The 23,452-nt window shown below is 36.5% G+C and overlaps 1 protein-coding gene, 1 non-coding gene and 1 pseudogene across 5 annotated transcripts; 2 read left to right on the forward strand and 1 right to left on the reverse strand.

The window, feature by feature from the left end:
* Positions 1–9,874, forward strand: LOC132167305 (putative disease resistance RPP13-like protein 1; annotated as a pseudogene).
* A 1,192-nt stretch (positions 9,875–11,066) lies between these two features.
* On the reverse strand, positions 11,067–20,545 carry LOC132163623 (pentatricopeptide repeat-containing protein At4g18975, chloroplastic). 4 transcript variants are annotated; one of them, XR_009438322.1, is made up of 7 exons: positions 20,157–20,540; positions 19,910–20,038; positions 19,600–19,689; positions 18,646–18,789; positions 16,218–16,430; positions 11,658–11,967; positions 11,067–11,270 (listed from the first exon to the last, which is right to left on the reverse strand). XR_009438322.1 is itself a non-coding variant. In XM_059573986.1 (6 exons), exons 1-6 carry the CDS (start codon positions 20,184–20,186, stop codon positions 11,773–11,775), a joined length of 801 nt encoding a protein of 266 aa, XP_059429969.1. In that variant the 5' UTR covers positions 20,187–20,540; the 3' UTR covers positions 11,067–11,772. The 4 variants fall into 4 exon arrangements, 2 of the variants coding, with proteins under 2 accessions (XP_059429969.1, XP_059429984.1); XR_009438321.1 differs by having other exon boundaries at positions 11,067–11,462; positions 11,567–11,967; XM_059573986.1 differs by having other exon boundaries at positions 11,067–11,967.
* On the forward strand, positions 12,151–12,251 carry LOC132168279 (U6 spliceosomal RNA). Its single transcript, XR_009438797.1, has one exon. It is a non-coding gene; the product is annotated as a U6 spliceosomal RNA (small nuclear RNA).
* Positions 20,546–23,452: the final 2,907 nt, after the last annotated feature.

Genomic DNA, 23,452 nt, shown 5'->3' on the forward strand with positions numbered 1-23,452 from the left:
ATTTACAACTTTTGAGACTCTTTAAGCTTTCACATAAGAAACCTTTGCAACTTTCTTGCAATTACTTCTGCGTTTGAGAGCTTTGCTATCTTTGCATCTTTTCGTGATTCAATATTCCTTTCCACAAAGAAAACTATGGCAGTAGGAGAGATTTTCCTTGCTGCGTTCCTCCAAGTGTTGTTTGAAAAACTGATGTCTCCGGAGTTGCTGAAGTTTGCACGTAGATACAAGGGACTTCGAGAAAAGATGGAAAAGTTGGAGAAAACGTTGTCAAGAATTGAGGACGTGCTTGATGATGCGGACCAGAAGCAACATACTGAGAGGGCAGTGAAACGGTGGCTGGATGATCTTAGAGACTTGGCTTACGATGCGGAGGATATACTTGATGAGTTCGCCACGGAAGCTTTGCTACACGAATTGAAGGGAGAAAATCAAGCCAGCACAAGTAAGGTACGCAACCTCATACCTACTTGTTGTACTGGTTTGACTCCACATGCTCTTAAGATCAACATTAGGCTACAGTCAAAGTTCACTGAAATTACCAATCGATTCAACGATCTGGTGATTCAGAAAGATGAATTGAGATTATTGAAAGCAACTGCCGATGGGAGGTCATATAGGAAAGCAGGGACTATGGCATCAACTTCTGTAGTGCCTGAGCCGCATGTTTATGGCAGGGACAGTGATAAAGAGGCTCTATTTGAACTGTTGCTGAGTGAAAAATGTAGGAATGCTCAACTCTCAGTGATTCCTATACTCGGTATGGGGGGTATAGGAAAGACAACTCTTGCCCAGGATTTATTCAATGATAAAAAAGTGGAAGGCCTTTTTGATCTAAAATCATGGGCTTGTGTTTCTGAAGATTTCGATGCTGAGAGAGTCACAAAAACAATTTTACAATCTCTAACCTCTGAGAATTGTAATGGAAAAGATCAAAATTGGTTGCAAGTCAAACTCAAGGAGAAACTAGAAGGCAAGAAGTTTCTAGTGGTTCTGGATGATCTTTGGAATGAGAAATACCATGACTGGACTATCCTACGTGCTCCAATTCCTAACAGGGGCTCTGGGAAGTACAATTGTCATTACAACTCGCAATGAGGGAGTTTCATCAATGACAGGCACCATCCCAGCTTACCCTTTGCATGTGTTATCAAATGATGCTTGTTTGTCTTTATTCACCCAACATGCATTGGGGGCAAGCAATTTTAGTGCGCATCCAAACCTTCAAGATATTGGCGAGGAAATCGTTAAAAGGTGTAAAGGCTTGCCTTTGGCGGCAAAAACCCTCGGAGGCCTCCTACGCACTAAACGGGATCGTGATGGGTGGAAGGGTGTATTGGAGAGCAAGATTTGGAATATACTTGAAGAGAAAAATGAATTTGTTCCAGCTCTTATGTTGAGCTATCACCACCTGCCTTCACATTTAAAGAGATGCTTTGCGTATTGTTCAATACTTCCCAAGGACTATGAATTTGAAAAGCAGCAACTAGTTCTATTATGGATGGGAGAAGGTCTAATTCAGCAACAAGAAGGGGATGAGCAAATGGAAGATTTGGGTAGCCGGTATTTTTGCGATCTATTATCAAGGTCCTTTTTCCAACAATCAAGTACAGAGAAATCACGATTTGTGATGCATGACCTCATCAACGATTTGGCTCAGTGGGTTGCAAAAGATATATGCTTTAGAATGGAAGATAGAATTGAGGGCATCAACAAAGGACAAATTTCTAAAAAAGTTCGGCATTTGTCATACCTGGGTGACTATTTTGACGGCCCTAAAAGGTTTGAGGTTTTTTCTGAACTCACGTGTCTACGTACCTTCATGCCTCTTATGCTACCTAGGATGGGGGGCCGTTATTTGACTCATGATGTTCCTCTTAAATTGCTGTCGAAATTACTACGTTTAAGAGTGCTCTCTTTGAGTGGGTACTGCATAGTTGAGCTACCGAATTCAATTGGTGATTTAAAGCATCTACGATACCTTGACCTTTCTTACACTAATATTAGAGGCTTGCCTGAATCAACAACCACTCTTCGCAACTTACATACATTGATATTGGAAGAATGTCATTATCTAAAGGAATTGCCTTTAAAGTTGGGGAACCTAGTCAGCTTGCGCCACCTCAACATTCTCAATGCAAATAGACTGGAAGGACTGCCTCCTCAAATAGGTAAATTAACCTGTCTCCAAACATTGTCTAATGTAATTGTGGGAAAAGGCAATTGTTTCACGTTAAAAGAGCTAGGTTCTTTGTTGCATCTTCGAGGGCCACTCATCATCTCACAATTGGAGAATGTCGTTGAATCCAGGGATGCTAAGTCAATTGAAAAGCTCGATCTTTCTGCATTGTGTTTGGAATGGAGTCGGAACATTGATGAGTCAAAAGACAGAACAAGCGAATTAGAGATACTTAACATGCTACATCCAAACAAGTCTTTGAAAGAGCTAGCTATTAAGTGCTATGGTGGTATAGAATTTTCAACTTGGTTAAAAGGTAATTCATTTCCTAATATGTTGCTCCTAAGGATTGAAAATTGTAGAAAGTGCACATCATTGCCAGCAGTCAGCCAACTACCATTACTCAAACACCTTTTCATTCAAGGCATGGCCGGTGTGAAGAATGTTGGTCCTGAATTTAATGGGGAAGGTTGCTCACAAGCCTTTAGATCTTTGGAGACTTTGCATTTCGAGGATATGAAAGAATGGGAGAATTGGAGCCCTAATGGAGAGTTCCCGCACCTGCGTGAGCTTTCTATTAAAAATTGTCCCAAGCTGTTGGGGACGTTACCAAACCACCTTCCTTCACTACAAAATATTGTTATAAAAAGATGCGAGCAATTGGTTGTTCCAATCTCAAGCTTTCCGGAGCTTTGCAAACTAGAAATTGAAGAATCAAAAGGGGTGGTGCGCAAAGGTAAGGTGGACTTCACCTCACTAGCCTCTAAGTCTTTATCAACAATTTTGAAATTCAGATGTCCAATAGAAGGGTTTATGAATGTAGAAGATTTAACGATTGACAATTGTGAGGAACGAATGCCTTTTTGGTCAAATGATGTTGGATTACTACAACCCCTCCCCCGTCTTCGTAATATGCGGGTTCGCAGATGTCAAAAACTAGTTTCTTTGGTGGCAGAAGAAGTAAAAGAGCAGCCACAACAGGGTATGCCATCCACACGTAGTCCCATAGAATCTTTGCCAAAGGCAGTGGTGTACAACAGCATGTTTCTTGAGTGTATTTTTATTTTTGAATGTGATTCGCTGACGCACATTGCAATAGGCCAGCTACCTCCAACTCTAAAGCGCCTAGAGATACTTTATTGCAAGAATATGGTGATTTTGGTGGACGAGGATGATACCAACAGCAGCAGTAGCATCACATCTCTTCTTGAGTTCTTGTGGATTGACACGTGTCGATCCTTCAAATCCTTAACATCTAGCGAAGAAGTTCCTGCAACACTTAAACACCTCCGCATTAACAATTGTAAAATGCTAGAGTCAGTGGCGAAAACGTTCCATCACAGCTCATCTCTTGAAGAAATTTATATTTGCAATTGTGAAAACCTTAAATCCTTACCCATGGGCATACACAGCCTTAGCCAGCTACAACATATTAAGATTGAGAGATGCTCAACTCTTGTTTCCTTCCCGGACGGAGGGTTGCTTCCTCGCAACCTTAGAAGGCTGTCGATTCAATATTGTAAGAATATGCAGGCCCTACCCAACTCCATACACAACATCACCTCTCTTCAAAAATTGTGCATAGAAAAATGTCCAGGCATCGTATCCTTTCCGGACGAAGGTTTTTCCCCCAACTTAACATCACTTGAAGTCAGAGATTGCAACATAACTGAGGCCTTGCTTGAGTGGGGATTGCACAGACTTACCTCTCTTCAACATCTTGAAATTAGAGGTGGATGTCCGCATCTGGAATCCTTTCAAGAGATGGTGCTGCCTGCCTCTCTAACCACCCTCATCATCAGAAACTTCCCGAATTTGAAATACTTATCTTCCAAAGGCCTTCGATACCTCTCCTCTCTTCAAACTCTGAAAATTGGTTGGTGCGAAAAGCTGATGTCCTTTCCAGATGATGGTCTGCCTCCCTCACTCTTGCATCTTTGCATCTTTTGCTGTGAAAAGTTCACATCCTTTCCAGAGGATGGTCTGCCTCCCACACTCCAGCAACTTCATATTGCAAACTGTCCTCTGTTGAAAGAACGCTGCAAGAAAGATCAAGGACGAGACTGGAACAAGATAGCTCACATTCCTTGCGTTAAAATTGATGGTAACTTCATCTATGACTCAAAACCAGAAGAGGAGAATCAGACCATGGGTCAAGAGGACCTAGAATGGTTTTTTTAATATTCGTAAGACAACTCTTTTGGTTGGGGCTCTTCTTTGATTTCCCATGCATTTTGGGTCTCCATCACATAACGGAAGGCTCCTTTGACTGTCTTCTGAATGTTGCCGTTGGAAAACTCTCTTGCTGCTGTTATTGTCGGTTTGGTGAACGTGCGACTATTCTTGTTGGAGTTAACGGTATCACAAGTGTTTGTTAAAATGCCCAAACGACCAAGCAGAGAGAGAAGGCTTTCGACCATTGAGTTTTTCACCACTAATTGCATGTTGCTGGTCAATACAGATTTGCAAATCATTACAAAAAGGTATGTAACTGGATTTTTTTCTTTGTGTTGTTTCCTCCTCAATCAAAGAATACATTAACGGACACAAGAATAGTGAACATTTTTCTAGTGAACTGAGATTGGTGAAATGTTTTTTCTGAGTGGTTTTGCGCCAATAGCAATATAAAATCATATTATCAAGCCTTTTTTCCAATATGTTTGAGCTTTGGACCAGAAAATGGAAAAACATCTCATTCTGATCTTGGATCTGTGTGCAAAAGAATCAAATGCATTCCATTGCATTGGTGTTATCAATTAAAATTTGAATGAATAACATCTTAATTCATGGGTCACTGTCCCATGTAATCTTATTGGAGGGAAAAAAAATATTGATTAAGTAGCGTGTAGTTTATATGCCATACTCTAATATGTATTTGATTTTTCAATGTCATATTTCAAAAAATTTGTATACAAACAAGTGTGTGTGTGTGATAAGAGAGAGAGAGACAGAGAGAGAGAGAGAGAGAGATTGAACAAAAAAAATCTGTTCTATTTGAGAGACTCTTTGTGTATATTCTGTTTATATTTGTTTGTGTGAAAAGTTATGATTGCCATTGACTTGTTTAGATCATCCTGACGTTTTTAGGTGTGAAATTGCAGATTGTAGGGTTGCCCAAAGTTCATCTGAAGCTGTTGAGAGCATCAAAACAGATTAAACACTTTTATAAAAAGTATGTCAAAGAGGCAGGTTTCTTTTTGCCATATCTATAAATTTTGTGTGGGAGATTGAACCTCGTCCATTGTCCTGTATATCTTCGTAATCTTGATCACTTTGTGATGATTTGATTTCTCCCTCCATTCCAAAATGAATGTCCTGGTTTTAAATCAAGCAATTCCGAATGAAGAATGGGTACAATACTCGAAACGATTTTCCCAATATCATAGGTGGGCTCAATTTTTAATAAATTCAATCACAATTTTTAAATTTTTAAATTTTTTTGTGATTGAATTTATTATTAGTTCTTTGATTTTAGCCATTCTGTAATGGGTTGAATTGTTATTAGTGGTGGATTAACTGTTCAGAATTATGTAGATCACATTGCTTTGATATGTAGAACAAAAGAACACTAGGATGGTTATGATCCTACACCCTGTCTTGCTATGAGCTAGAAGTAGCAGCCAATGAAGATACAGGACATAGATTGTTTAGTGAATAGGAATCTTTTTTCTTTTTCTAGTTGGGAGTTATTAGCTTTTCATTTTTAGGATTATGCTTCTATTTAAGGAAGTCTTGTGGTATTATCGAATTAATTGGCGAACTTGATTAATTTACTATTTATTTGTTGCTCATCTTCTTGTTTTGATTTTCTCTTTGTTTTCTTGGCTTTAGTTCCTAATTTCAGTCACCATTACATTAGACCTCTTTCAAGCCCCTATTAATCTGTAAATCTATTTATAATCCCTTATACAAACCACTACCAATCAGCATTACGAATCCCCCAAAATATGTTATTGTTGATGGCTACTGTTCACATAACCTTGATTGCCTCTGATTCTTTGTTTTCTTGCATTATATGAATCCAAAGGGAAGGGGTGGAGGAGAGTTTTGGAGCAGAGTTTCTGGTGCCATCCTACCGTGGCTCGTCTTTCCTGGACCCAAAGGGAAGGGGTGCTCAACCGATTATGACAATGCGGTTGCATTGCCCGCTGGAGGCAGAGTAGACGAGGAGGAGCAAGAGCAAGCCCGAGACAGGGGAGGTGATTGGAGTGTTCGAGAGCATCCAGATTTGGGTGCCAAGGCCCCAAAAGATGTGAAAATCCAGGGGATCAGGTATGCACAGCTCCACTCATAGGCCCCTTTTTTTTCAACATATTTTGCTCCAAGTGTAAGGTGTTGCTAAACAATTCCCTGTGACCAATTGCAGAAGCACTGAGATTATTATCCAGTTTGTATATTAATTATCCCACTTGAATAATTTCATCTAATCTTATCACCTTTCCCTAATTGAATTATTAATTATAATTTCATTATATCTTCAAAAAATTTGTATACAAACAAGAGTGTGTGTGTCTGAGAGAGATTGAACAAAAAAATCAGTTCTATTTGAGAGACTCTTTGTGTATATTCTGTTTATATTTGTTTGTGTAAAAAGTTATGATGTGTCATTGACTTTTTTGATCATCCTGACGGTTTTAGGTATTAAATTGCAGATTGCAAGAGCTGTGGACTTGAGAAGCTAACAATTTTAGATCATCAAGGGTGGGCATCAAAATCAGATTGCAAGAGCTGTAGCTGTTGTGAGCATTAAAACAGCTTCAGCATTTTTATAAAAAGTATGTCAAAGAGCCGGGTTTGTTTTTGCCATATCTATAAGTGTTGTGTGGGAGATTGAACCTTGTCCAGTGTCCTGTATATACATGGTTGTATTGTATTTGAGCTTGTCATGTTCTTAATCCACACATTGTTTTCGGGAGTTCAAAATCCAATAGGTGGTTTTATAAAAAAAATATTGGCTGCACAACAATTGGGCACATGCATTTAGAGACGTGAAAATTGCTCTAAAATTTTGATATATCTATTTGTGAATGTGTTCTTTTCCTTATTGTGTTGAAACCTTGAACTCCTGAGTATATATTTCAATAGATGACTTAATTTTAAATGAAGATTTGGATTTTTTCTATCACAATCAGGTGAATGATTTTATATATACCCCTAATTTTTGAATGCTTGTTCTGCAGGTTACAAAGGAGGTAGTCATTCTGTTTTGGATTTGTACTCGGTTATTCTATCTCTTGCCCATGCCTACTCTCTTCTTGTGAGTTCAACCTTTTTTTTCTTCTTTAATTTATACTATAGGAGTGCCGTTTGAAAGAGTGTGCTTAAAGGACTCTCATTGCAAAACAGAAAGCTTTATTTGGTAATGTTCCCTTATACTACTGTGTCTTCAACTATCTATTTTTCACCAGGAGAGGGACACAAGTGCACAAGAGGATACAGATGTGATAAGTTTTAGTGTTAGTAGGAATATTTGTGGACGAATTTGGAGTCCTATTTTTCAACAGCCTTTTTAATCCTATAAAGCAATCTACTCGACCAAAAGCTCCATGGAGAACGAGAAGGTAAAACACAGTGCGTCTCATTCAGTTTTCTCACAATTTTATTGCTGCACGGCTTAGAGAATTTAGGGAAGATTTTTTTTTTTGTTATAATTCTCTTTTGTGTGAGAGTGAGATTTGGGGTTTTAGGTTTTGAGTAGTTTTCTCTCGGTTACTATTTGAACTCCATTTTTTTTTTCTTTTTTTATATTGAATTTTCTCTTGGTCGTCTTCGCCTATGGATATAGGCTTGTTAAGCTGAACTACGTACGTTAAATCTTGGTGTCTTGTGTGATTAAATTATTCTTCCTTTGGGATCTTGAAATTTATTTTGACACAAGTATAAGACTTAGTTTAGGCTAGCTGATGGATAGGTCCTGAAACTTGTTTTTGATGAAAGCAAAAGTACTCTGCAACTCATTAATTACTGTGGACCTTCACATAACAGCATAGAAGTGTTTGTTAAATTGTCCCAGTGACCAAAAGTTTTTATTACTATATATTGCTGACTATTAGAGATTCAGTGAATTATTGGGACCCCCCTAGAAAAAGGTAAGTAACTAAATTTTGCTCCTTCGGTAATGTTGGAGTCTGTATTGTGATAGTAGCCATATTATGGATAGTTTTTAATGGTCTATCATATTCAGTAACTCAATTGATAGTGTTCATGCAGAGTATTCGATTTGTGAAGAAAGTGCCTCTATTGGCTTGAGAAAAAAGAGGAAGAACTTTGTAAATCCCAAACTCCGAGCCTAAATGCCAAGCTAGGAGCATATGTACTTTTTGTCCAATAATATGGAATCACACCCTTGTAGGTTGAAGCCGAAGTTTTCAATGTTGAAAATGTTGATCATGGAAAGAATACTGATGGTAATATTTCCTCCTTTATTTTTCTGGTTTATTTTATTTTATTTTTTGATAAGTTTTTTTTTAAAATTATTTTTGATAAGTAATATTTTTCTGGTTTATATTTCCTCATTTATTTTTCTGGTTTATTCATTGCTTAAAAAATGTAATTTTTTTTTGGATAAGTGCTTAAAAAATGTAATTGATTTCATCTAGTTACATTTTTATGGTCATCTATTGAACAGCATAGGTAACGTCCGTGAGGATGAAGAACATGACGGGATTATATTTTGCCAACATGATGATTACGAATATGAAGAGGTATGTTTTATTGCTCATGTAACTTTTACAATCGTAGGACATGTGGTGCATCCAAATAGACATAGAAAGGGAACTTGAAGCATTATTGAATTCATTTTGAACCGATCAAAGTCTAATTATTCTTTGTTGTTGATTCACATTACAACAACATTGACTTCATCCTGTCTTGTTATCAGCTATAAGCAACTGATGTTTCGGTTAGAATATGTGTCATGTTTAACAATTATCCTAGACATGTGAAATTGCCCTTAAATTTTGATCTATCTATTTATGGGTGTGTTCTTATCCTTAAATGTATTGGAACCTTAGGTTTGTTATTGTTTTTGAGTTTTTACCAACAAAAGAACCATAGGAAAATGCATGTGAATGTGGTTTACACCTGTCTACAACCCCTTGGTATATATTTCGATATATGACTTAATTTAAGATGAAGAAGTGAATTTTTCTGTCACAGTGTCCTTAACTTTTCAATGTAGGTCATAGGCTACAAAGGAGATTGCCATTGCTGTATTGCTGTTTTGGATTTGTACCCGACACTTGTGCCCATTCCTACTCTCTTCTTGTGAGTTTGATTTTTTTTTTTTTTTGTTTAAACTTTATACGAGCAATCAATAAGTGCTATTTGAAAGGTGCTATCAAGGGCTGTGGTCACCAAACGAAAACTTCATTTCATAGTTTTTCCCATATCCTCCTCACTTTGGCTTCCACCATCTGTTTTATACTAGGAGGGAGGCACAGGTGCACAAGAGGAGGTGCCTAGAAGGCGGAGTAATGATGTGATCAATTCAATTGCTAGTTAGGAATATATTTCAATCTGTTTGGGGCAACTTAGTTTGTGGATTCCCTGGAACTAAACAAGGATTCTTAGGTCCTGAAGCTTGTTGATGAAAGCAAAAGCAATTTGTGTATGTACTGTGGAAAAGCTTTTGAGAAGAACCAAGGGTCTCTTGCAGTAATTGGAAACAGCAGAGCAAAATTGCAGGCTCTCTTTTTACCTTTTTACTGCAAACAATTGGGATTGACTCGAGTTATGCTGCCTATGCTTATGGAAAATTGCCTGGAAAATAGCAACGCATGAATCTTACATAAACAATGAATGAGTGGGATCTCTGCTTTGTGGTTCATGACAAACGTTTAAAATGTTGAGTCCTAATTTTTTTCCATGTGTATTGAGAACTCTGTGGTGTTGTTGGTGTAAATGGTTTCTAATGAATGAGCTGACGCAACGAGGGAAAACTTAGTTGTTCATTTGAAATTTGATATTTCTTGTGATGATATGATTTTCGTAATTGTAAACCATTTTCGGAAAACTTTATTTAATTTTCGTGAAACAGTTTTTCTTCTTTAAAACTATAGACAATTTATTGATTTCACTCTAAATTCACTTGAACTAAATGTTATGTTTTCTTGAAAGCAAAAGCAATCTTCAATTCTTTTGTCATAGTAGGCTTTGTCAAGGGAAACATTAGAGTAGTTGTGAAATCAATGTCCATAACATTGGGGTTACAGGTCTCATCAAATCTAAGTATCCAAATTGAATGAGTATTTGCTTGTTCCAACCATTCAATTTTGGAATCTTAACATTTGTCCTGAAAAGTGAAACTAGATCAACAATTTTAAATAACACACACACACACACACACACATATATATATATATGTTCATAAGGGATGTTTTCTTAAATCACTTATGAATTAATAATTTAGTAAAAATTGAGATGTCTTGTACCTTTGGATATAATAAACAACTCGATATAAATCACCTTTAGGCTAATAGCAAAACCCTAATGCACCCCATTTTGAGTTATGTAAGAGTGGTCGCCCATTTCCAGTCGAGAATATGGCAGTCGCAAAGGCACCTTTGAGATATAATTTGAATGGCAGAAAATTTATTGGATGATGTATGAATATGGAGAGAAATGGGTTGAGTTGAAAAAGAATGGTACATGTTCAAGATATCAGCAATCACTGTATACATGACCCTCATTCAAGAGTTTAAACCCAGTACATGATCTTGCACTATTGGTAGCATGCTTAATGATAAAATCCCCGGGGACCAACCCAAAACATCTCTTACGTATTCGGGTACGTGTCTTATTATCAAACTATTTGGCAAAAGAAACATGTTTTGAAATGTTTACAAGAGTCACAATTGTTGGGTTATATTTTGTTCTGTTGAAAAGGTTGGCCTGTAAAGTAACTCATGTTTTGAAGTAATACCATGAAGCATTTAAAATTCTTACACTTGTCTCGGAGTCTCAATACCATGAAGCATTTAAAATTCTTACACTTGTCTCGGAGTCTCAAGAAGTAAGAAACTCGCTAGTTCCACTGCGAGCAGCAAAACCTGCAACTTTTAGGTGTCGAGAATGTGAAGCACTAGAAGAGCTGCCAAGCCAAACAAGAAAAATTATCAGCAGAAGATGTTTAGTAGTTACCACAAAACAACTGTCAACTGGCAAATTGAATAGGGTTCTTCACTTCTCTTCCATCTTTACGCTCCGAAAAATGCGGCAACTTAAAATCTTTGTTTTCGTTGCTTTACAGGCGGTGGAAAATTGGTCTCTCAACCATAGGAGACTGCAGATTGACAATTTTGACAACCTGATTCAACTCAAGGGAAGGACAAGAAAGACGGCTTAAGCATGAACCTCCAAACATTGTTTTTTATTTTTATTAGTTACCACAGTTGGAGTCTTTGCCAGAAGGGAAAAGATTTGCCGACACTTTTACAACACATTAGGATTGGACATTGTCTCAATTTCTCCGCATTACCAGGGTGGCTATCCGATCTTGCGTCGTTGCAAACATTGATAATTTCCAATTGCTGTAAATTGTCGTCGCTGTAGGAAGGGATGATCGCCTCAAACATGGTCTACAAGGCCTTACCTTATTTCTTCTTTTTCATAGGTGGGGCTTTCCTACGTTTCCTGAGGGATGCATCTTCAGTGAAAAGATGATTGTACTTCTGCAGCACCCTCTCTTTTTCTTCAAGTAAGCCCAAAATCTCATATGCATTTGCCACTTTCTGCACTATTGATTTCTCTGGAGGCTTTCGATCAAAAGCTTCCAAGTCCTTGAAGAGCTTTCATATGCAAGCATGAAAACAATACATCAGTATTACATAATATGAGCAGTTGATTCTTAGCAATTTATTCAATAGAGGAACAAGATCAACTTAGTAAGTCCTCAAAGCACACTACATCTTAAAACGTATATAACTGTGTAAGATGAGAATAGATAAGCATTCAACTATTTCTTTCACTTTGTCCTTCACGACATCCGATAAAATTGGAACGATACAGAGAAGATTAGCATGGCCCTTGCGCAAGGATGACACGCATAAATTGAGAAATGGTCCAAATTTTTTCCTCTGCGCTCTTATCTATATATCTTTACTTATAAAAAAAAAAACTATTTCTTTCACTTCTGCCAAAGGTGAGTGGGACTTGCTATAATTATTGATAAACAACAAATCCCAACAACTATTGAATTTTATATTGTTAATTTTTATTAACAAACTATTAATGGGGACAGTATCATTCATATCTTCTTATTAATTACACTTTAGTAAATATTATAGCTTTCATTTGGGGCTTTACTTGGTGAAACAGATAATGGGAAGGATGGAAAATGATGGTTGGATTGGTACTTTTCCATTTCTTGGAATGAGCCAAAATGAGGACAAAAAAGAAAAAAGAAAAAGAACAGGTGTTTTGCACCAAGTCCATGTACCCTTATCTTCTAAAAAATAGGAAGAAAGTATCAGAAAAAGGGGGAATGATGAGAGGCATTATGCTTTTACATATTCATCCACTGGTTAAGTTGTACATTAAGCCACTCCCTACCTTTTACTTTTTATCCCTCCTAACAAGCCACTCACTTATCACATCCCTTCTATCTTTCCATAACTACTGTGAAGTAGAGCCTGACTTCATTACCTTCACCCTTCAGCCTTTTTATTTTTTCTCCCCACAGGATCTTTAACCCTTTGTCTTTTATTTTTTGAGTAATACTACACACACTCCCACTTCCCCACATTCATTTGCACTCCATTAGGTGGCTCTTAAAACCACTATTGGATGTGGGATGTGAATCTTTTGTGGATTTTAATCCAATGGTGGTTTTAAGAGCAACCTAAAGGAGTGTGGAAATGGATGTGGGAAAGTAGGAGTGTGTAGCATTACTATACACATACACTTTAATTACCCCCAACACAAAAAAAAATAAAAAAAAAAATAAAAAATAACAGTATTACCACTGATGCACTTATACACTAAATTATGACTCACTACAACTCGTTTTCCAAACTACCACTTTGTTCGAAGTAGTACCATGGGTCAGATTTGGGCATTAGTATTCACAGAAAATGTTGCACTTGACACTGAAATATATATATATAACAAATTTAGCCTGGTTGAATTTCAACGCACTGTTTAGAATTATTTAAGAAAACAACAAAAGAATCTGGTTGAGGAAGTCAACCACATAAGGGTAGCTGTGCCAGAACAGAGGTCACGTTGCCACCCCCTGACAACCACCCGTCTATCTCAATTGATGCAATTCCTAAAAGGATACGCAGCAGTAATTATATAGATGGAGATACAAGGCGCATATTGTTCAGAGAAAAATCGACACCATTTACATTCGAATAGAACACATTACAGAGTACATCGACTATTTGAACCAAATTTATCCAAAAGAAGATAATGAGTATCTAGAAAATTCAAAAGGGTATCTAAAAAACAAAATTTATGATGAAAATCACAAACAACCACTGATTTTGAACCGAATTGCTTTGAACACAGGTGCACTCAAGTCGAACCTGGTAAAAAGAATACACAGGAGTCCAGGTCCCTCCACATTTTAAGAACATGGAAACATACAATTTCAAAGCACTTTCATTTCTTTCAAAACCAAGAAATCCCAATTACCAACACCTAGAGCTGAACCCCTTGAAAAATTTAAGCAGAGGTAGTCTACCGACAGAGAAAGAAGTGGTAATGGCTGGCAAAGAGAGTGGAAGGAGGACAAAAGCTTCCAGCAGCGATGATGAGGGTTCAGGCGGAGATGTGGGTGGAAGGAGGAGCTTATGTGGAGTTTGGGGTGCTTAAAAGAGAGGAATGAGAAAAAAATTAGAGGAACATGAAAAATGGAACCAAAGAAAAGAAACCTACGCGATAGCAAGCGGTGCTGGTGCTCCCCGCACTGCCATCTGCACCAGCACCGCATGCTCATGTCGCAGCAACTCCCACTGCTGCTACCATTTGTGCATGCCACCGCAGCAGCCATGGGACTAGACCCTGTCGTTGGTAATCAAAGACGACAACGCTTCAACGGTGCCCTTGATGTTCTTGTCCAGATTGAGCTCGAGCTCGAGTGCGTTGAAGTCATGGTCCTCATCATTGGCACCATCATCGTAGGTCTACAGCATTCCCTAGTATAGGCCTTTCTCGCCATCAATGAAATCACCACAGGTCTGGAACACCTCGTCAAGAATGGCACCAATTTGCTTTGCTGAACTTGACCCCTGAATTCACTGCCACCACGCATTACCATTTACTCCTTGTTGAGTCCTCCGTCACAGTTGGCTTCACTTGGAGAGGGTATTTCAACGATAACAGGTTCAAGGGGGAGGTGTTCTTCCTCTCATTGCATTTAGGACACATGCTAGAATAAATCAGTTGATGGTCTATAATTACCTTCACATTTTTTCTTGGCTTTGGCTTCCAGAGAGGGAACATTTTACTTCAACCATAAAATGGCTGCTGAAATTTACATAATTGATATCAACAAGAAAACAAGGGTGGAAATTCGGGTTCATAAGTCATCATGTTGAATCATGGATATACGATTATAAGGGTTGACAAGAACACGGCCCATTTAATTAATTGTGTCAAATCCCTCAAACCTGACACAACTATTTAACTAAATGCTTCGGCGAAACTCTCAAAATTCATTTAATAAACAATTCGTGTTGGATTGACACAAACACAACCTGTTTCAACTCATTTCAACCTTATTAATACAAATGGGTTGAGTTGTCACTAGGGTTGTAAATGAGCAAGTCTGTTTGATAACCCACTCATATAAACTAGATCAAATTCGATTTGTTTAATAAATGAGCCGATCTTGAGCACAAAATTAGGCTCGATTATTAAACAAGCTATACTCATATAAACTTGGCTCGACTTGTATAAACTCGTATAATTTCATTTTTATTATTTTTTATCGTGTTATTTTAATTTTGCAATTCGAGCATCTCAAGTAAAGATGAATTCTCTTCCTAATATAATAGATATAACTTATATTATAGTTATTGCGAGTCTTAATATAGATATATATGTGTATGTGTGTATATGTATAAATACATGTGATTGTGCATAATGAATTCATATACATACTATATAAAACATACATATAAACTCGAGATTGCATTATTTAAGATTCAAGTTAATTTATTTAATTAACTCAAATGATAAAATTGGAACAGTAATTAATTAACTAATATTTAGTATGGATTTACGAAAAAATAAACAATCATGATCTTTACTTTATATAAGAAATAAATAGGTTAGCTGAGTAGCTCGTGAACAAGCTCAAGTTCGATCGAAAAATAAATGAGTCAATCTTGAACAAATTAACTAGTTCGGTGATAACCTCGAGCTTTGCTTGTTTTTAAAATAAAATTAAATGAATAGAGCTTGAACATTTAATACTCGGCTCGATTACAGCCTTAGTTGACACAAATACTTGATTTGACCTAATTAACATAATTTCATATCTTACAAGCATAAATTATATCAATTATACACATTCAAGACTCGATTCATGACAATCAATTTGATAATCGATATCATAACCATAATTATATACTTTGGATTTTTAAGGGTAAAAATATAATTTAATTATACGGGTTATGTGAGTTAATTGCGGGTTGACACGAATTTGACTCCTTTATTAATTCTGTCTAGCCGGGTTGACTTGATTTGATCCTAACCCTCTAATTTCATATTGAGTTTGTGTTGGGTTGCATTAGACATTGCCAGCCTTACAATGTAATGTACATTGAATCATATTTAGTTGGCCTGACATATCTTTCCAAGACATTATATAACCAGAGAAACCAGAATGTTTTTACCATGTTCCATTTAATAAATTAAGTTCTACAACTCATAATAAAAGTAGGAAGGCAAACAAATTGATTCTGAATCAGGAAAATGGAATGCAAATGTGCATTAGATGATTGCCAAATATATGCGTAAAATGATAACTTCTTATATGTTTTCACTTCTCAGAAAGAAAATGATTTAAAGCAGGCACCAAGAAGTTTACCTTCACAAGATTCTTTTGCATGTTATTTCGATAGTATATAGCTATCATTCGTTTGCACAACTGCCACGGAACTGAATGTAGATCGATCCCAATTTTCTGGTCCCAAAACTTGTGTGCTTCTTCTGCTCTATGGTCCATCTCTAAAGCTCTTATTAGTTGGCCATATGTTCCCATTGTGGTTCCCTGCCCCTTGCTTAGCATCCACTTAATCACCTAGAAAAGATTAACAAATAACTATGCCATACAAGTTAAAAAAGAAACATAATGAGATTGGTCTCATATATCCTTTTTATGAATTAACATATAATTGAAATAATTAAATACCGAATTTCCCAGTTTCCCATGAAAGATTAGAGCAATACTTGCATGATGCAAAATTATGCAAATTTGATACAGCTTGCTTAACATGAGCTGGTCGCTTCTCTTTTTAAACGAAATACGTGGGAACAAGCTGCTGAAACTGTTCCCAGCATTATTACATATCAAGAAATGGAAGAAAAAACGAAATGAGTCGAAGGCAGATGTAGGAAACCAAAATGAAGATTATGTACTATAGTATTGTGCGTAGTTTATGGGGGATGGATTTCAATGTAACTCATTTTCCAAGTAAGAGATCAGGTGAAGCCCGTGCTTGTCTAGCTATGCTGAAGTTTTCTGATTTTATTTCTAAGCATGGACTCATTGATATTCCTCTTTTACATGGTCTAGCAATAGGGATCCTCCCTCCTGGTATATAATCAATAGATCCCTTGTGTTCTTGGACCTGATTTGCTCCAGAAAGAGACCCCCTAGACTATGCCCAGATCATTTTTATATTCTTTTCGATAGTGGAGGCATTCCTAGAGCCAGAAGATGCTTCAAGGGCCTGTTTGGTATGCAGAATGGAAATTCTATTAAGAAAATGAATAGCTATTACTGGGAATGAAAGAAAGTATAATGGAATAACTATTCCAATTTCTTACTTTGGTGATAACACATACGGTCTCACTTGAATGAAAACAAAATTACTAAAACACCCAATTTTTTTTTTAAAAAAAAAAACCCCTAAATTTGCAGCCGACACCCATAAAAAGGGCCCAGGAGTGTTATGGCTATCCATTACTAAAAAAACCTAAATTTGCGGCCGGCCCTGCCACCCATAAAAAGAGCCCCAGGGGTGTTATGGCTATCCATTACTAAAATGCCCAATTTTGTTCGTAAGTGTGCATAGCTAGGTCAAGCATGCAACTTCCCTGTGTAAGTCAAGAGAGCAAAGAAACCATTTCTTTTTCATTTTAGATACAGGAACTCCTTTACCTTACCATTAAATCTTTTTGATAAGTACCTTAACATTAAATCTAAGAGCCACACAAATGTTTTTTTTTGATAAGTAACAAAGTAGAAAGATACAATGAATGTATGTCTCATGGCCAGTTCTAAGAGCCATACAAATGTATCCATGGAACATGTCCTTTATCTCAAAATTAGAGGGTAGAAATCTCAAGTTGGACAGCTATGCGATAATGGCTATCCATCTTAGTTTGGGAATTAATTATGAAGTTAACTTACATCTAAAAATCTTTCTTTTCTAGCCACTAGTTGCAAAAAATTACATGAGATGAATAATTTTTTCTAAATGTTTGCTTCCTTTTCCCCAAGTAAGCAAACAGGAAATAAACAATTCGAGAGGCCTGAATGTTTTAACTCTCACCAATGATAACTAGGCAAAACAACCAACTAGGATTCATTCCTTTAGTAAAGAAAAAAGAAAATTAAATATATAGCCTGATACCATTCGAACTCTTCTTTACTCACTTGAAATAACTTCAGAACATAACGTCCCAAATCCAAGTCAATTATGGCAGAACCAATTAGGAATTAAATTTAAGAAAACTAATTTGCCATGGACAGCAAAGGAAGCAGGTTGGAGACAAATATTACCACCTATGCTCAAACTCTTTCCACAAATAGTTTAAATTTACTCCCATTTAGCAATTGAATATTTGGTTGTCCAATGTATTTATTAATCATAAACCAAAATTAGGTAGGGAAAATCAGTATTGTCAATGAACTTGTGATGAACATGTGTTTCTACATAAAGACTCTTACTCTGGCCAGAATAAGTTCTAATACAGAGATTTACAAACAAAACACTTGACAATAAGACTATATTAAGATTCAAACACATGGAGAGGGTGCTAAAAACTCTTGAAATTTTAATTGGATGAAGACTCCTTCCCCACTTCAGTCTTGCAGTTTCCTTGAGAATTTTTATTTATAGTCATCTCCCCTTCATTTTCTTTCGTTTACTGTGGAAGATATCTCCTCTTCCTCCTCTTTTCCATGAAAAAACAATGCAGAATTGCATACTTCATTCTTTTTTTCTACTGATAAATTACTCATGCACCACATGCTTGCACACACACAAGAGAGAGTGAGTTGCTCGTACCTGAACAACTCTATGCCATTGCTGTTCCTTCTCAAGAGCAAGTAATGCCCTCTTAAGTGATGCAATAGGAAAATTTTGTTCCCATGCAACCCATGCATCTAGAGCACCATAAACAGCCTCCTTACTGTCCTTGATATCGAGAAGCTGCAACAATGTGGTTCTTTTAATAACTTATCAAAAGATGCCTCGTAAGAGGCATGTAAGAAAAATACCGACTCAGTATTTTGGAAGAGAAGGGGAAAGATAATACTCCTTTTGTCCTGATGCAAATGTCTTGTTTCCCTTTTTGGGATATGTTATAAAATGTATATCACTTTCTAAAAGTGTTACACATTTTGATTACTATTTGCACCTTCCCAAACCAAGATATTAATTTTCAGGTGGAGGGAGTATTTAATTTAACATAATCACAAGAAGAAAATTTATGATAAACACGCATTGAGGAAGTTACCACTAAACATTATATTATGATATAGCTAGTAGAAACCTTGTGATTGCACTAAATTAAAATGGAGTAGCACATTAATGCAGCAATGTAGTGATATATTGCAACATTACATGACATTTCTCAGGAATATACATTGCATGTACAAGAACAAACAATTCTTTCTGTTATGCACAAATAATAGCAATAGATAAAAGTTGACAGGCAAAGGCCAATAACCAAACATGCAGAAGTTGTTCAACACTCGTTTATAATTGTCCAATCCATGTTTAAGATGGATAGCAGAGCATACTAATGAAAACCCTAAAAATTACTTAATTGCCCTTTAGGTTTCTCTCTTCATACACGACATTGAAACTAAGCTTTAGGGTTAAGAGAGTTAGTTCTTGCTAGGATCGTATTCATAGCAATATCTTACAATCACCCTCACATATCTTTGTCTCATTAATAAAAGTATTAAAATCCAATTGTCAAAAACAAAAAGAAACTGCAAATGGTTATATACTTACAGTATTCACAAGAAACTTGACCTTGTCCTTTCTGGGAACATTCTCTCCAATTTGATGCTCTCGACTCGTACCTTGGCTGTTGCATTCTTCCTACAACATTTTGCATATCAATCGAATGAATCAAATCCATTACATTTTCATGAAATAGAAAATTTACCAAAACCCCTGTCAATTTACAAAAAGTACCCAAAAAATTATATGCCAAAGCAAATCTGCCCTCAATAGAATAATTAAGAACGAAAGTATGCAATGAATAACTCGAATGACTAATAACAAAACAATCGCAAGAATTTGTTAAAATCGCAGATACCTGAAAAGATGCCGCAGCTGTTGGTGTAGCACTTTGGTTGGATTTCTGAGATTGCAACAACATAGTACTGTAATTGGATTTGTTCAAAGTTTGGACCCTGACCACTCCAAGCTGAGTTAACCGGCCAACCTGTACAAAATAACAAACCACCCAGATCACAAAAATCATCAAAATGGTCAAGGTAATAGAACAACCTCATTGAGTGTAGCGAAACAGCTGTGAGAGACAGAAATACGCAGAAACTCACCAGAAAAGATATTGCTGGTGATCTCCACATGACCGCCAGATTCAGAAGCTCCAAATTGAGAGAGAGAGAGAGAGAGAGAGAGAGAGAGGTGGTGTTTGAAGAGTGGTATATTAAAACCCGCCTAAAACCCTAGTATAATTAACCGGGTTCTGAACTCAAAAGCACTCGGGTGGATCTTTCGCCCAAAATATTTTCCGGATCTTTTCCTCCATATGCTCTCCTCTTCTCTCTTTTCTTCTCTTTCTTTCCTTCTTCTTCCCTCCTTTTTCTCTGTTATTTTTTCTCTTCTGTGTTCTTTCTTCTCTCCTCTGTTTTCAAAGAGAGAATACGCAGAGGGAAAACTCAATATTACAGAACTGCCCTTAAAATGCCATTTTCGTAGTTTGAGAAACTTACTGAACTGCCTCACTTCTTGTCTCCCCCACAATTTGTTATATGGAAAAAATATACTTTAGCCCCTTGTCTATCACTTATTTCACAATTTATGCCTTTAAATTTTAAAATGTGACATTGAAGCTCCACGTATTATCATTGTGTGCCAAATTAAATATTTTTGTTTTTTTTTTCTTCCTAAAATATTCTTAAAGTTATTGTTACTAATAAATAAAATTTTAAAAATATATAAGATAACCATTTAAAAAAAAAAAAATTAAAAGGGCTAATATGAAAGGATCACCCAATTTTTTTTTGTTTATTTTTTTAATAATTTTAAAATTTTCAAGTGGTTATTTTTTAATAAATTTAAGGGTATTTTGGAAAGAAAAGCGCAAAACTATCTAATTTGACACAGTAATAGTATGGAAGGCCCTAATGTCATTTTTTTTAATTTGGAGGAGTAAGTACAAAATGGATGATACATCAGGGAGTTAAAGGTATTTTTTCTTAGTTTTTTTAGTATCAGTTTTTAAATCATTTCCTAGAGATGTTCTCTTTTTTTTTTAAAAAAAAATACCATAAAAAAATCATGTTCTTGTTGGAGTTAGTGCCTTAAAAATCAATTTGAACTTGATTTATTTTTTAGATTCAGAGATTTGGGGATTTGTTATTCATGAATGAATTAAGTCCTCAAGTTATATTTTATGTGACATAGGTGCAGTAAGTGTGACTAATGCAATGAGGATCTAAATCACAAATTCTTTATAACTTGTAAATTTGGGTTTCAATAAAATTGCATATTTTATTAAAAAAAATTATAACAAATAACTATGATGATTTGTCTTGATTATTAAAGTGGAGACTTTTGTTAATATGTTAGTGCATTCAAAATGATTGATCTGAATCACTATGGCTATGAGAGTGTTCTACCAATTAGTGTTACAAGGATATTTTTCTCATAACTACTAATTGCAAAGACTCTTAGGGCCCGTTTGGTAGATATATGAGATGTTGATCACTTTAATGGAAACAAAGGGCTAAGCAAGTGTGGTACGCCAAGGGAGATAGAAATACTGCCTTCTTCCATGCCTGGGCAAACCAGAGGCGCCAAACCAACAAAGTCACAAGTATTAAGGATGAGAATGGGGATGTACAAACAGATATGCATGACGTGAGGCGGGCCTTTGTGAATTTTTTCCAGAACCTATATACTACGGGAGGATGCGATGGCGTAGAGGGTTGCTTGGAGGGTATAGGGGTTCGGGTTACTCAAGATATGAATGACCAGTTAGTGAATAATTTCACGCAGTTGGAGATAGAAGCCGCTCTAGCCAGCATGGGTCCTCTTAAATCTCCAGGTCCAGATGGGTATGCAGCATGTTTTTTCCAAAACACTTGGGCAACCGTGAGCAATGGGGTCTGCAAAGCCATTCTTGGTTTCCTCAATGATGGTAATTTCGATCCTATTATTAACCAAACTTTTATTGCTCTTATTCCTAAGAAAAAGAAACCTACAAGTGTTGTGGAGTTTAGACCTATTAGTTTATGCAATGTGTTGTATAAATTAATTGCTAAGGTTCTTGCTAATAGGCTTAAAAAGGTGCTGCCTCATATTATATCTCCATGTCAGAGCGCTTTTGTTCCAGGTAGAATGATAACTGACAATGTTCTAGTAGCTTTTGAAGCCCTGCATACTATGCAAACAAGAAAGAAGGAGCGGGAGGGATTCATGGTGCTCAAACTTGACATGAGCAAAGCATATGACAGAGTAGAGTGGGAGTGTCTGGAAGAGATTATGATTAAAATGGGTTTTCACATAAAATGGATCAACCTGATTATGATCTGTGTCAGAACAGTCTCATACTCTGTTTTAATTAACGGTCAACCTTATGGAAACATTAACCCTTCTAGGGGTCTACGCCAAGGTGATCCTCTCTCTCCCTACTTGTTTATATTATGTGCTGAAGGCCTGAGTCATATGTTAAGAAAAGCTGAAATGAGAAGAGACATCACGGGTTTGTCAATTACTAGAGGTGGAGTGCGCCTCAATCACCTATTCTTTGCGGATGACAGCTTGCTTTTTTGTAAAGCAAATGTGCAAGAATGGGAAAAGATGCAAGGGATTCTTGAAGGCTACGAGAAAGTGTCGGGGCAGCGCCTAAATAGACAAAAGACCTCGCTATTTTTTAGCAAAAATACCACAGACGGGGTATGTAACGATCTGATCTCATATAGCGGAAAAACTGTAATTATCAATAAAAAAAATACTGTTAAAATACTTTTCTTTATACAAAAATACCCAAAGCTATGTCGTACAAGGCATTTATACAAATCTATCCGACAGTCTAAACTCTAGACAAAACTTAACCAACTTGGAATCTCTGTACATCTCAATATGAATCTCCAATCACAACTGCATAATTACCTTGATTTTCCATTCCTGCAAGCACTACAAAAACTGTGAAGTAGTGAGTCAATTGATTTCCGACAATATAAATCATTGTTGAATCATATATATAGCAAAATGCTAGACAAGTTATAAAACCACAAAAATCCGTATTATTGGATATCAATATCATACTCAGTAAGTAAGAATACTTACAGTGGATTAAATGAATGGATCATCAAAGGTAATTACTTGAAACCCGTTCTGCTGCAGTTGGTCCATACCCATAACAATCCCTTCACTGACTTTCTCTCTCTCTCTCTCTCTCTCTCGCCTAAACTTTCTTTCTTCCTCTTCAGCTCTCTGTCTGAAATTTCCCATCTCACTCTCGGTTTCTCTTGTGTTCTTTCTTTCTTGTAGCGCTTGGTCTCGCCCTTTCTCTCTCTGTTCTGAGTAAACACTCTTAGAAAGAAGAAAGACCGAGTAAAAAGCGGAAGAAGGAAGAATATATGCAAGAGATGAGAGAGGAGATGAG

The sequence above is a fragment of the Corylus avellana genome, chromosome ca1 (genome assembly GCF_901000735.1).
Source record: "Corylus avellana chromosome ca1, CavTom2PMs-1.0".
In the NCBI taxonomy this organism is placed as follows: domain Eukaryota; kingdom Viridiplantae; phylum Streptophyta; class Magnoliopsida; order Fagales; family Betulaceae; genus Corylus; species Corylus avellana.

What these genes read in the sequence shown, in the direction of transcription:
- LOC132163623 (XM_059573986.1), bottom strand. Translation starts at nt 20,186, where the DNA reads ATGTGGAGATCACCAGCAATATCTTTTCTG. An exon ending in CAGCTGCGGCATCTTTTCAG is followed by an intron (nt 19,690 to 19,909) that starts GTATCTGCGATT and finishes AAAATGTTGTAG; the next exon opens with GAAGAATGCAACAGCCAAGG. An exon ending in TCAAGTTTCTTGTGAATACT is followed by an intron (nt 18,790 to 19,599) that starts GTAAGTATATAA and finishes ACATTGTTGCAG; the next exon opens with CTTCTCGATATCAAGGACAG.